Source organism: Nomascus leucogenys, chromosome 18 (genome assembly GCF_006542625.1).
Source record: "Nomascus leucogenys isolate Asia chromosome 18, Asia_NLE_v1, whole genome shotgun sequence".
In the NCBI taxonomy this organism is placed as follows: domain Eukaryota; kingdom Metazoa; phylum Chordata; class Mammalia; order Primates; family Hylobatidae; genus Nomascus; species Nomascus leucogenys.
This window is the reverse complement of record NC_044398.1, coordinates 76,959,159-76,974,056: the sequence shown is the minus strand read 5'-3', so window position 1 is coordinate 76,974,056 and position 14,898 is coordinate 76,959,159. Positions and strand designations below refer to the sequence as shown.

At 39.9% G+C, this 14,898-nt stretch overlaps 1 protein-coding gene across 1 annotated transcript in view; it reads right to left on the bottom strand.

Annotated features, from left to right (window-relative positions):
• Positions 1-14,898, bottom strand: part of MAST4 (microtubule associated serine/threonine kinase family member 4) — a 577,822-nt gene that overhangs the window by 384,072 nt on the left and 178,852 nt on the right. The window contains exon 3 of the mRNA XM_030799245.1: positions 3,696-3,820. Within this exon, the coding sequence (XP_030655105.1) occupies positions 3,696-3,820 (125 nt within the window). The remainder of the gene's footprint in view (positions 1-3,695; positions 3,821-14,898) is intronic.

Genomic DNA, 14,898 nt, shown 5'->3' with positions numbered 1-14,898 from the left:
TTTATTGAATGCCTTCTATGTGCAAGGCATTGTCCTGAGAGCAGTGAAAAGTAGAAAGTAAAAATCAGACAAGAATTCTGCCCTCAAGGGGCTTGCAGTCTAGCAGGGAGGTATTCGGCATAAACACAAAGAACAGAAACGAAGATGTGCCATGATACATGTCAGGCGGAGTCGGGGGAAGGATGGCTTACAGCTCTACGACAGGCGCAAGGGGTAGACAGAGAGGCCAGGAGGAAAGGATCATCAGCATGAGGAATGTTCTACTGCACAACGCACCTCCGCAAATGTCAATTTGTTTGGAAGACAAGGAAAAGAGAAAGCCAAAGAGAAGAAGGAAAAAGAAAAAATTCTACAAGGTGTACATTCCCACCTCCTCAGCACAATTCTCTCTCAGATCTATTAGTTGTAATTGGCAGAGATAATTTTGATATAATCCAATCTAAATGAGGCAGAAACACGAAACAGATCAACTTTAATGCCCCTTTAGCTGTGTGGTTCGAAAAGCGGTACTAAAAGCAGGAAAGGTCACTAACATGTACTTGAGTGACATGTCAAAATAAGTGATAGGGCATCCAAATCTCGGCACACGGCAGCAGATTAATAAGGAAATCAAGATGGTCGTCCGTCTGGCAGCTCTCCTCTGGCTGCTGCTCTTAATACAACAGAAGGTGAGGGGCAAATAGTTTTCTGTAGACTATAATTAGGAACTAATGAACTCTCTGAAGGGAAAGATAAGGGTTAAATTTTAAACCTTCACTATCTAGTAGTAAATGACTAATCACATTCTGGCTTCTGTGCCCAAGCTTACCTACAATATAATAACAACAACAGAAATAATAATATTGCTAACATTTGTGATTGTTATATGCCAGGTACTATTATAAGTTTTTTCTACATGGTATTTCAGCATTTTCCCCAGTGTTATATTAAGCAAACCCTATAAACATAAAAACCTGCAGGTAAACAAGCTAATAATTTAAGTGATTTCTTGATAACAATGTCATCTGATAGATTTTGGGAGGTACTCTTCTCATGTTTTCTATTAATAGTTCTTACTACATCCTCTTCCCAAATATCTTAGGTCAGGTGACATACATTTCATCAATGAATAAGTCAGTTTCTGTTTCTTGGTATGTGACTATTAGTATTAGTAAGAAGATATATTACTTAAGAATGGCTGGACATGGTGGCTAATGCTTGTAATCTCAGCACTTTGGGAGGCCGAAGCAGGCATATCACCTGAGGTCAGGAGGCTGTGATGAGCCTGGCCAACGTGGCAAAATGCCGTCTCTACTAAAAATGCAAAAATTAGTCAGGCGTGGTGGTGTACTCTTGTAATCCCAGCTACTCGGGAGGCTGAGGCAGGAGAATCACCTGAACCCGGAAGACGGAGGTTGCAGCGAGCCAAGACTGTGCCACTGCACTCCAGCCTGGGCAACAAGAGCGAAACTCCATCTCAAAAAACAAACAAAAAGAAGATACATTACTTAAGAAAACATATTATTTTGTGACAGTGTTGTTTGAATTACAATGATTGACTTGGCAATAAACATACAGGATTACTATTTAGGTGTAAAGAATAATGTTGCCGTGGCTAAAAAAGCATTTCTGTCAAAAAAAAAAAATCATAAATTGTGAAGCATTTTCCTCTTTCCTTAAAAAGTAAATAATCAGAGTAAAATAAGCTCTTAATAAAATTCCCTAAGGAGAAAAAGTCACTTTGGACTTGGGGATGGGATGGAGGAAAATGCTCTGTACCATCAGGTTAATTGTATCTTTTAAAAATAAGCCCTAGCCGGGCACAGTAGCACACGCCTGTAGTCCCAGCTACTCAAGAGGCTGAGGCAGGAGGATCTCTTGAGCCCAGGAGTCTGAGGTGGCAGTGAGCTATGATGGTGCCACTGTATTCCAGCCTGGGCAAAAAAGCAAGACTTTGTCCCTAAAAATGAAAATAAAAATGAATTAAAAGTCCCAATATTTTCATGAGAGAAAAAATATGAATTTTGGTTTAAATAGTCAATCTTGAAATCATAAACTATCCTGAAAGAAATTTCTTTAAAGATAATTATTTCATACATTCAAAATTATTCTGAAAGAAGAATCACGGAATTACAGAGAAGAAAGGGACTTTATAGACTGTTTAATGCCTCTTTTCATCTTAAAGGTAAAAATGAGGTGAGAGAATTTGAGAAACAGACTTGTCCAAGTTTACACAGCTATCTAATGGCAAAAGCAGGACTAGAGGCTAGACCTGAACAAAATCTGCATCCATTACTGCATTATTTCCAAATATCCAACATAATTTATTACCAATGCATAAAATTATAAGACACAATACATTGATTTATGTATCATTTGCATCTTCATCAATAAAAGGTGTTTAAAATCTATTTCCATATCATACAACCCTACCACCCACACAAAAGTAACTTGTACGGACTTCTAAGCTGAGCGAAAGGCCAAAACAAAGAAGGGCCCACCAGCAAAAAAAAAAAATTCTAATAAGCATGTTAAATATAAAGGTCTACACTGGGGAAAAAACAGAAATGTGCAAATCCATGCTGTTAACAAATACACACATATTTATGGAGACTGCTGAAGTTGGAAAAATCACCATTTTCAAACACAGAAAAGAGTGATCCAGGCAAGAATCACCAATGGATGCTTGGGGAAAATTTTGATGAAAAGCGTATTTGCATTGCTTAAAAGTACCTCCCAGGTTGCCCATAGACTGCGGGAGAGAAAGTGGTAACTATCGTGGAGAAATGAGGCAACACTTTGACTGGATGATCATAATTAACATCACAGAGACGGGCAGATGGATGTGATGGGCCTCCAGACCTCATTCCTTAAGAGGACATGACATCACCAGTGTCGTATTCTTGCCTGGAATGCAAAAACCTGAATCTCACCATGAGGAGAGAGCAAACAAATATGAGAAATATTCCTTTAAAAATAAGCCATTAAAAAATTCTTCAAAAATGTCAAATGTCATAAAAGACAAAGACTGTGGAAACATCCCAGATTAAAAGGGACTAAAGAGAGGGACAACTTAATGCAACACATGACCCTAGACTGGATCCTCCACTGAAAGAGGGAAAATGCTATAAAAGACATTAATAAGCCAATTGATAAAACTGAAATACAGATGGCAGAGTAGATAACTGGACTGTATCAGTCATAAATTTACTCCAGTTGATAACTGTGATAACAAAGGTCTACGATATATAAATGATGCACTCTCAAATACCTCAAAAAATCATGTGTGTATGTACACATACGCATATACATACACATATACACAAAGAGAAAGGAAATTATGAAGCTACATGGGCAAGGTGTTAATTAGTCAGATCTAGATAAAGGATAAACTGGTATTCTAAGAATTTTTCTTATTCTTGCAACTTTTCCATGAGTTTTATATTATTTCCAAATAAAAAGCTACAAAAAGGCCTAGAAATACTTTCATTTCTTTTGGGAGAAGGGTAGAGATGAGGCCAAAATTGAGAGAAATCCTCCAAACTGGGTACAGGTGCAGAAATTAGCACATTGAAAGCAAGGAATTTCACATTGCCAAATATGTGCTTAACGTCACATGTGGGTAAGTTTAAATATAGTTAAACTCAATTAACTTAAATTGTCCCTAGGGAGGTGGTGAGCTGGAGCAGCCTCCACTGGCGCCCGCGGACACTCACCAGGCTGGCGGTGAGCGAGGGCGCCGACTGGCCCAGGGCCTGGCTGCGCATGCGCACGAGGTTGGACGTCTCTGCAGAGGCCGGCCAGGCCTGTCCCGCCACCGGGTTTGGAAGGAGGTACCTCCCTGTTGGAGTTAAAGAGAAGAAAATGTAAGTGACAGGCAGACGGTAGTAGTCTTATTGCAATGGGGGTGGGGGTGGGGTGTCTCTTCCTGGCCAACCTTGTTCTGTATTACTTCTGCCATACCCAGTAATAACATTAATAGCAACCTGGGAAAACTTGTTCCAATTAAGTCAGGAGATCCAGTGGCAGAGTCTGGCCCTGACCTCCAACATCATCTCCTGCATGAGTGTAGCCTCATCAAGGTAGGATGAGGTGTTTTTTTCCCATCTGCCTATACCAAGGGAATGCGTTGAGAATATATGTAAGTACACAAAGCATTCTCAGCATCCAGAAGTGCATGAATTTTAAGTGTTCTTTGAAAAAATCTAATATGGAAAGTGATCTAGGACTCAATTATAAAATAATCTACAAAGTGGAGATCATGACCAACAAAAGGAAACAGAATTATTTCAAGATGAAATGGGACTGGTGCCTCTCCCCCCAGCTCCTTTTTTCTCTGAAGTGCAGGTGGCCATCCAACTGTGTCTGTGGGATACATAATCATATCCATTTGCATAAATCAGGACATCAATGTCAGTCTAGGTTCACTGAGTAATTTCCATCAACCTTGAACTCTAATATATACACATATGTTTTTAAGTCAAACAGCTGAACCAATTCACACCACGTTACTTCCTTGGTACACGGCCTTGACTAATATTAACACACAAGAAAGGATAGTTTTTGACTTCAGGAAAGTTAGGATGGACATGAATATTCACATAGCAATAAAGGTCAGTAAAAGTAGAGACTGTGTTCAATTTTCATCTGCTTTGCCCCAATATTAGCAGAATTACTGGCCATAATAGCTGCTCAATAAATATTTACTAAATGATGAAAGAACATGTAGACATTTCCTTCCAAAAAAACAGACAATGAAAAGATGGCAGACCACACAAAGAATCTCATCTTAGGGCCATGTGTTGGGGACCCCAGCCTCATTCCCATCCAGAATCATGAGGGATTGCAGCATGCGTAGCTGGTGGTCCTGCAGCACAGGTAACATCTGTTCCTCATTTTTCCCTCAGGCATGCATCTCACAAGCATATTGTACTGGTTAATAACGATTGCAGTATATTAACTAGTTTACCATTACTGCACATGCTAACTACCAGCACTGCCAAAGCACAGGAGCTAGGGGCATCTCCCATCAATTGTCCATGTGAAGAAGTCCATTGCTTTATTTACGTCAAGTGCTTTCAAAAATTTGTATTTTAGTTGCTGAGGAAAAAATGGCTTCTTTTGCCAAAATTGCTTTTTCACTCTTTCATTATAGAGTGAAAGCACAGACTCTGGAGAAAAATTAGATCTCCTTTTGAAATCCTGCTCTGTAGCTGAATGACACTGGGAAAGTTAGTCAATCTCTCCTGGACTTGATTTTTCCATCTCTAAAATGGGGGTGATAGACTTGACTATGTAAAGTTATTGAGGGGATCAGAGAATTTTGTAAGTACTCAGTAACTGTTAACTACTTAGCCATAACAGTAGTAAAAATGAAAAGCATCTTCTTTATTTGGGATGGGCTTTTCATTCACGAGAAGAAAATGCAAATATATACAAAGAAACAAAAATTACCTATCATCACACCAGAGAAAACCACGATCAACACCCTTAGTGATTTTCCTCTAGACTTACTTTCTACAACCTATATTTTCTTGCAGAAAAATGTGATACTGATTTTTGTCACCTGCTTCCTACCAATCCTACATAATTGATTGACTTTTTCCAAGCAAATAAATGTAGCAAATGTCAATTAATTTAAACACTATCATTGAAAATTCAATGACAGTGAACTTCTGTAGTTCTCATCACCATCTCCAAAACATTCAGACATATTTTTGGGCAAGGGATGTTGCATTTGAAGTCTAGAATTTTAATTTTTTCCTTTCCTTATTTTGAAATGTACACTAAAAGCTGAACTAAGAACAGCTTTGAGAAATTGGTCCCCTGTAGGCCCAAAGGCAGGTAATTAATGAGGAAGAGCAGGAAAACGATAGACTGCATTTAGGAATGCTGCATTAATATTACAGGAATAAATGGTTTCCTTAATACAGAAATCGCTCAGTATTTGAAGGACTCACTTGTTAAAAATATAAAAATCTCTAATAATCTGAATCCATTTTTTTCTCCCTATGTCATTTTCTATATTTTATTTGTATTTATTTATTTGTATTTTATTTGCATTTTCTTTATGTTTTGGAAAAGGGCATCATAAGAGGTACAGAAGCTACATGATGCCACAGTTTATATGACGGAGAGAACCCACTACAGCCTCACTGTTGTTCTGCCTCCATATGCTTCATTTTAAAGAAAACTGAAGGTAGATTAAAAAAAAAAAACTTGGGAGAATTTAATGTACAATAGAAAAAATTAAAGGCAAAGTATTTTTACTCAGTGAAGAATTCGAAAAATCTTTTTTTCCTTTAGTAGAAAATAATTGTTAGGCTAGGTGCAGTGGCTCACGCCTGTAATACCAACACTTTGGGAGGCCAAGGTGAGCGGATCCCTCGAGCCTAAGGGTTCAAGACCAGCCTGGGCAACATAGTGAGGCCCTGTCTCTACAAAAAATTTAAAAGTTAGCCAGGCGTGGTGGCACACATCTGTGGTCCCAGCTACTCAGGAGGCTGAGAAGGGAGGACCTCTTGAGCCTAGGAGGCGGAGGTTGCAGTGAGCCAAGATTGCACCAATGCACTCCAGCTTGGGTGACAGAGTGAGACCCTATCTCAACAAATAAAACAATAATAATAATACAAAACAAAGTAATTATTAGACTGTCTCTGTATAATTCTCCTGACGTGAGGAAATAAGTTTATTCTTTTCTGTATCTCCAGTACCTATTATAGGACCTGGCACCTAGTAAATGCTCAATAAATGTTTGTTGACTGAAATGCAGGGAAACCATACTATTAGAACAATACTTGATCAAGTCTCAACAGGAAGAAAACCACTGAACAGATAATTTTCTTAAACTTCCTTTATAAGTATAAAGTAATAGCTAAAATACATTGAGGCCTTATTATATACCAGGCACTGAAACATCCTAACAATCATATGGGATAGGTATTACTATCTCCAGTTTAAACCCAGAGAGGTACCTAACTAGGCAAGAGGACACAGCTACACAAATGGGCAAAAATCAGGATTCTGACTCGAAAGCCCCATCTACCCCAGGAAAATATTCATCACATATGTTTAGGTGAAGAACAAGTTATAAATTAAGACAGAATGATTCTATATTTATACAAAAATAACATATATTATTTATAAAGAGAAAAGCACCTGGAAAGATGGGAGCAGAGTGATTCAAACCACAGGCTTGGAATCAGGCACAAATGGGTCTGCAACCTAGCGTGTTTTGTTTTGTTTTTTGAGACAGGGTCTCACTCTGTCACTCAGGCTGGAGTACAATGGCGCAATCTCAGCTCACTGCAACCTCCGCCTCCCGGGTTGAGGCGATTCTCCTGCCTCAGCCTCCCAAGTAGCTGGGATTACAGGCACGCACCACCATGCCCAGCTAACTTTTGTTTTTAGTAGACACAGGGTTTTACCATGTTGTAAAATGGCGCAATCTTGGCTCACTGCAACCTCCGCCTCCTGGCCTCAAGTGATCCACCCACCTAAGCCTCCCAAAGTGTTGGGATTACAGGCATGAGCCGCCATGCTCAATCTGCAACCCAGTTTTTACAATCACACGCAGTTGAGCAACTTATTTAGTTCCAAGCCCCCAATATTCCCATCTCTAAAAGGGGGATAATACCTTACAAAGTGGCAGATAAGATTAAAGGAGACAATAAACTTAGTCACTCCACCTAGGACATGGAAAAGCAGTCAATGTACTGTCACACTTCATATTATCGTAAGACCTGCATCATCCACCACCACCATAGCAACAGAATAAAACACGGTAACTGGGTTCTTAGGCCAGGTCACACACACAAAAAAGAATAATATTGAAAGATATTGAAACAAATAACATTTCTTCTTGTAAGTGATAAACAGCAAATTCAGAATTGTAGTCATCTCTGGCAGAGAAAATGAGGGGTGGGTGCAGGGAGGAGTATGCTAGATCTGTAATATTTTATTATTTAAAAAATTACCAGCAGGGAATAATAGGGTTTGCTACTTCAACTTAGAAGTGTAAATGAAGACATTTATGCAGGCAAAAAACACATGAAAAAATGCTCATCATCACTGGCCATCAGAGAAATGCAAATCAAAACCACAATGAGATACCATCTCACACCAGTTAGAATGGCCATCATTAAAAAGTCAGGAAACAACAGGTGCTGGAGAGGATGTGGAGAAATAGGAACACTTTTACACTGTTGGTGGGACTGTAAACTAGTTCAACCATTGTGGAAGTCAGTGTGGCGATTCCTCAGGGATCTAGAACTAGAAATACCACTTGACCCAGCCATCCCCTTACTGGGTATATACCCAAAGGACTATAAATCATGCTGCTATAAAGACACATGCACACGTATGTTTGTTGTGGCACTATTCACAATAGCAAAGACTTGGAACCAACCCAAATGTCCAACAACGATAGAATGGATTAAGAAAATGTGGCACATATACACCATGGAATACTATGCAGTCATAAAAAAGGATGAGTTCATGTCCTTTGTAGGGACATGGATGAAACTGGAAAACATCATTCTCAGTAAACTATCGCAAGGACAAAAAACCAAACACCGCATGTTCTCACTCATAGGTGGGAACTGAACAATGAGAACTCATGGACACAGGAAGGGGAACATCACACTCCGGGGACTGTTGTGGGTTGGGGGGAGGGGGGAGGGACAGCATTAGGAGATATACCTAATGCTAAATGACAAGTTAATGGGTGCAGCAAACCAACACGGCACATGGATACATATGTAACAAACCTGCGAATTGTGCACATGTACCCTAAAACCTAAAGTATAATTAAAAAAAAAAAAAGAAGTGTAAATGAAGAATTAAGTTTTTGACTTGTGGCTTTAATAAATTTAATATGAAATTTTTTAATGTATCTGGAGAATGTAGCAAATATTAAGCTTTGATAAAGCTGGCTGACAGGTATATGGGGTTGTATAGAATTATTCTCTATTAATTTCTGTACATATTTTATAATATTACTTTTAATAATTCCTAGCAAAAAATGTGTTTTGTATTCTTGCATGGCAAACTGGCCAGGAGCACATTCCCTCGACTCCTCAAGATGGTAGTTCCTATGGCCCAGGTCAGGGACCCCAGAGGTCTGGGTGATTGTGGAGGACTCCTACGTCCTAAGTCGAAAAGCAAGGAGCCAGGGGAGAGATTTGATGGGGAATGGGAGCAAAGAGGTACCATGAGGAATCTCAACATCAAAGTCAAAGCAACAGGGATTGGGAAAGGCTCTCTCTCTGCCAGTGGAGGGCAGAACAAACACAGGCATAACTCCCAGGTAAGGCCTCAGTACAGGAAATTCATAGGCTAGGACCCTGACTCAATGAGACCAAGCATGGTTCAATGAGAAGTTGGACTCTGAACAGAATCCAGAACCAGCACCCAGTGCTGGGGAACACAAAGAAACGAACACCTGAGCCATGCCCTTTCTCTCCCCACATTCTGAGCCACACTTTCAATACTGCAGTTTTCTTACGTCTCACAGGATATTGTAAAGCAAGCAGAGACCACTGAGAACAAGCATGCATGCCATCTCGTCCTTCTCTGAAATAACTCAATTTAACATTATTATGTACATTTTTTTTGTGGCTATCTCGTGAAAGTCCAATCTTGGTAACAAGACCAAAGGTGTGCCTTCAATTCCTTTGTTACCTCAACAGCCTTACCTGAAAGACAAGACTTTGACATCCAGTAACTGATCTGTCCTTAGCCCATATTCTTATATAACACCTTCTTCAAGCCCAAGAGGATAGAAAGATCCTTGCCAGTAATCTTAAAAATTAATTGCTCTAGTCGTGGCTGACTTTAATGTCAGACTGCTGAGTTCCTATTCTAAATTCCCAAACTGATTCCATCACTTATAACATGAACTTCTCCAAACCTCAAGTTCCTGAGTAGAACAGGGCCAAACTTGTAGGGCTGTTGTAAAATCTAAAAATAGAAAATATAGAATGAACACTCAATAAATATAAGCTTAAAAAATAAGAAACACCAAGAGCTATCCAACACACATTAAATTATAAAGTGAGCAGAAATAAAATTTTGTTAAACCACTGGAAAAAATTAGGAAGCACTTATATACATATACAATGAAATGCCTATAATGCAATGATGGGTTAGATTTTAGATGTCGTGATTTGCATAGGTCTTGTCCTGAGGAATCATATGAATGTTATAAATTTGAGGGTCTGTTAGTACAACACATGGGATATTTTATTCCTGCCTAGACTCCCATTAGTGTTAATAGAGAAAAGAGGACAACAGATGGATTTAAGACAATCATTAGAAGGCACTAACATGATACCACAGTTGATAGCGATTACATCGAACTCTATATAAATTCACTTTTTGATGACTATCAAAAGCCTCTAAAGAGTGTGTTGCTGTCGTATTCATGCATCATTTGCTGCCTACAATTTAAGAAAATTAGCATCTGTCAATGGCATTATTCAGCTGCATAGGGTGGAAATTAATGGATAATACCATTTCTAATTTGTTGTATGAGAGGTGAGCTTGTCTAGCAATCTGGCTGCTCTATTTTAATACTGAATTGAGCTTGTTGTTACAATTGGAACTGGATTAGCTCTGTGTTCTTTGGAAAAATATTTCCAAAATTCTACTACGCTTATTGAAACATGTATCAAATGTTTTCTACTGGCATGACTACAAATTTGGAGGCAATAAATAAAGGTCTGTATTAAAGCTGGAATCAGTTGGACGGATTGATACAAGAGCGTGTCAGGTCTCAACCACAGAGGTGTGGGTTGTTTGAATGGACTTTTTGTACTGGTTATTTTTGCTGTTTTAGCCAAAGGCCTCTAGTTAACAGAGTTAGAGTGGAAAGTTCTGTAGCCTTGTATGGTTATATGTACATTAAAATAAATACATTACTGAATCTAGACCCAGATCATGCCTTGGTTCTATCAACATTATATATGACCTCTCCTAGAATGTGTTTTCTTTTTTTTTCTTTTTGAGACAAAGTCTCGCTCTTGTCCCCCAGGCTGGAGTGCAGTGGCATGATCTTGGCTCACTGCAACCTCCACCTCCCGGGTTCAAGTGATTTTTCTGCCTCAGCCTCCCAAGTAGCTGGGAATACAAGCACCCACCACCATGCCTGCCTAATTTTTGTATTTTTAGTAGAGACAGGGTTTCACCATGTTGGCCAGGCTGGCCTCGAACTCCTGACCTCAAGTGATCCACCCACCTCGGCCTCCCAGGGTGCTGGGAGTGTTACAGGTGTGAGCCACTGTGCCCAGCCACGATACATGCTTTCAAAGCACCCCAAAGCTGGAAGTATCCCTCTGAAGTAGAAAAATACCAAGCCTGCAATAATTTTAGCAGAATGGCCATATAAAGAATTAAATATAGCCTCTGGAGATCTACTTTATCATTGGGGAATAATGGTACCTGACTAGATTTGAAAGCTTCCATTAAAAACGTTCCATACACCTGAAGTGCAACATATATTTAGTAGCCAATCCATAGTCTTAAATTTTGAGTGATTTTTCTTGGACTATAAGTAGGACATCAAAGAGAAAATAAGACCTAGTAACTATATAACAAACCTCTCTCTTGATGTGACTTCTGGTTCTCAGTCTTACAGGAGAACTCTGAAAAAATGTGTACATCCCTCTAAGGTACCAACCAGGAAAAGGGGAAGCTGAAGTGGCCCAGATATCACTCTCAAGAGTTTTGGGGAGATTTTAAGGACAGCCATAAAAGGAAGGCAAGAAGAACAGGGGTAGCACTGCAGAAGTTAAGGGACTAGAAACAAAAAGAACAGTGGAAAGCTGGCACTGAATTGGTGCCATGAGCAGGCAGACAGGGCACAGGCTCTGTTGCCAAACCTTGTTCTCTTGTCCTATATCTTTACAGGTATATAGGTTAAGAGGTTTTGGCTAACAGCCTCTCTTCGCCTAGACATCTCTACTGAAACTCTCAGAACAGCTCCCAGAAAGTTTACACTCACCACTAACCTGGGAGCAAGGACATTCTCATCATTTTACCTTCCCTGTGTCTAGTAAAATCTCCCTTGCTTAATCTCACTTCTGGGTAAATCCACAAAGGAAGTAAAAGTAGGGGCTCAAATAGATATTTGTACTCCCATGTTCATGGCAGCATTAGTCACAATAGCTAAAAGGAGGAAACAACTCAAGTATTCACTGAGGGATGAATGGAGTGCAATGGAATATACTCGGCCTCAAAAAGGTAGGTAACTCTGACTTGTGTTACAACATGGAGGAACCTTGGAGACACGCTGAAAGAAATAAACCAGTCACAAAAGGTCAGATATTGTACTGAGAGGTGAAGCCAGCTGGACCTTCCTGGGTTGAGTGGGGACTTGGAGAACTTCTCTGTCTAGCTAGAGGACTGTAAACGCACCAATCAGTGCTCTGTGTCTAGCTAAAGGATTGTAAATGCACCAATCAGCACTCTGTGAAAAGGAACCAAATCAGCACTCTGTGTCTAGCTAAAGGATTGTAAATGCACCAATCAGCACTCTGCAAAATGGACCAATCAGTGCTCTGTAAAATGGACCAATCAGCAGGACATGGGCAGAGTCAAATAAGGGAATAAAAGCTGGCCACCTGAGCCAGCAGCAGCAACCTGCTTGGGTCCCCTTCCACAGTGTGGAAGCTTTGTTCTTTCACTCTTCACAATAAACCTTGCTGCTGCTCACTCTTTGGGTCCGCACCACCTTTAAGAGCTGTAACACTCGCCACAAAGGTCCGCGGCTTCATTCTTGAAGTCAGCGAGACCACGAGCCCACCAGAAGGAAGAAACTCTGGACACATCTGAAGGAACAAACTCCGGACACACCATCTTTAAAAACTGTAACACTCGCCACCAAGGTCCGCGGCTTCATTCAAGTCAGTGAGACCAAGAACCCACTGGAAGGAACCAATTCTGGACACAGTATGATTCCATTTATGTGAAGTACCCAGAATAGTCAAATGCATTCTTTCATAGAAAGTGTAACAGTGGTTTACAGGGGCTGGGGGGAGTGGGGAATGGGAAGTTCCTGTTTAATGGGTACAAAGTTTCAGTTTGGGATGATGAAAATGTTCTGGAGATGGATAGTGCTGATGGTTGTACTTAATGCTGTTAAATTATACATGTAAAAATAGTTAAATGGTAAATTTTGTTATGTATACATTTTACCACAATGTTTAACCTGTCTGCCCCCCAATCCCTTGCTTGGCCAATACCACTGTACCTTATAGAGGAAAAAAATAAGGGGATCCTTTTTGTTGTCCAAAAGGAGGTATCCACATTAACTATAACACCACCTGCTTTTGCAAATTATACTTTATAACATAAGCCCTCCCAATCATTTATAAGTTAGGGGAAATGAGTTTTTAAAGAACCTGTCAAACTTAAGAAATGAAGAAGGGGCAAAGACCGCAAAGAGTCACTGTCTAAATCTGGGCAGAATTCATGACTCAGCAGCCATAACCCTAATTCCATCACCATCAAGAGATTCTTCTTCTCTGCCCCATTGCTCACTCCTAAACATTTGTTCCCTCATCGTCCTGACTCTCATCCTCATGGGCAATTACAGCTTCCCTTATTCATCTTCAGCTGTGCTCCCACAACAGAGACATGGTTCCCTTCATCTTCCACTCACATGGGTGACTGACTTCCAATTTCCTGTCCTCACTGCAAAAGAATGACCGGACCTAGACAGCATCAACAATGCTGCTAAATCACTCTTCTTAATGGCATAAATGAATACAATTTGAGAAACCAACAGACCTGTGACCAGAAAGAGCAGAAGTTCACTGACTCCTATATTGCACTGCTATTCTAGCCTTAAAAAAAAAAAAAAAAAAAAAAAAAAAGTGCTGTGTGTTTACTCACACAAGGGAAGTCCAAAGCAGAGCCTTGACTCTAAGTGCTCAAAGACATCACTGACTACTGACCAATGATCTCCAACTGACAAGGAAACTGAAAGCTGGACCAACAGCAGCTGCAAGTCTTTTGGAAGGCTGGTATAGGGTGACGCCAAGAGGGCATCAAGGTCTTAAGACTGTAAGACTGAAATTTATTTGCTAAACTATGTTTCCACAAGACTCAAATCCACCAGAGATGCCCAAATTCACTTTTTAGAATATTATCACCAGCATTCTATACTTAACATAGAATGCCAACACAACATTGCTAACTATAAAATCTGCCTGGTGAGCAAGTCAGAGCATTGCTGTGAAAGGAAGCTCCTAGCAAGGCGGACGGGTATCAGAAGTTTTTCTTTCACGGGGGCCCAGACAGACTAAGTACCTGACAAATGTCTTAAGAAGTCACTAAAGAGCCCAATTCCATGCTGTGAGAGAACTAGGGACGGGTGAAAAACAACACAACATACATGTCTACCATACAGAAACCAAGGTCTTTGGACAAATCATGAGGCTATGGAGCAGAAACCCAAGTTGCCACTGCCACTGTGAACCAGAGCTGCAGTGCTAAGAATAATTTTTGGTATGGGTAATATGGCAAGGTGATTCAAAGATACAGTCATCTTTTCACCCTCAATCATAGATAGCCACCCTGTTACTCTTGCCATATGATAAAAGAACAAAAATGCTAACACATAGTTTATTTTTAAATGGAAACACATTAAAGTCGGACTGAAAGAGAAATATATTTGACCTTTCTTTTACTTTCCCTTAACTTGTTCATAAAAAAACTATTTCTTCTTATGTACCAAGATTATCACTCTCAGTCAATTCTAATAAGGGCAGATATTAGGACCAAATTAAGGCATGCAATAAAGCTTGGTAAGCTGTAATGTTTCTATTATTACAAGCATATCACTGCCTTTGGGTTTACCAACACCCAGCAAATTCTCCCATTCTGCAATGAGGCACAGCCCTGGCCACCAACTCCCTG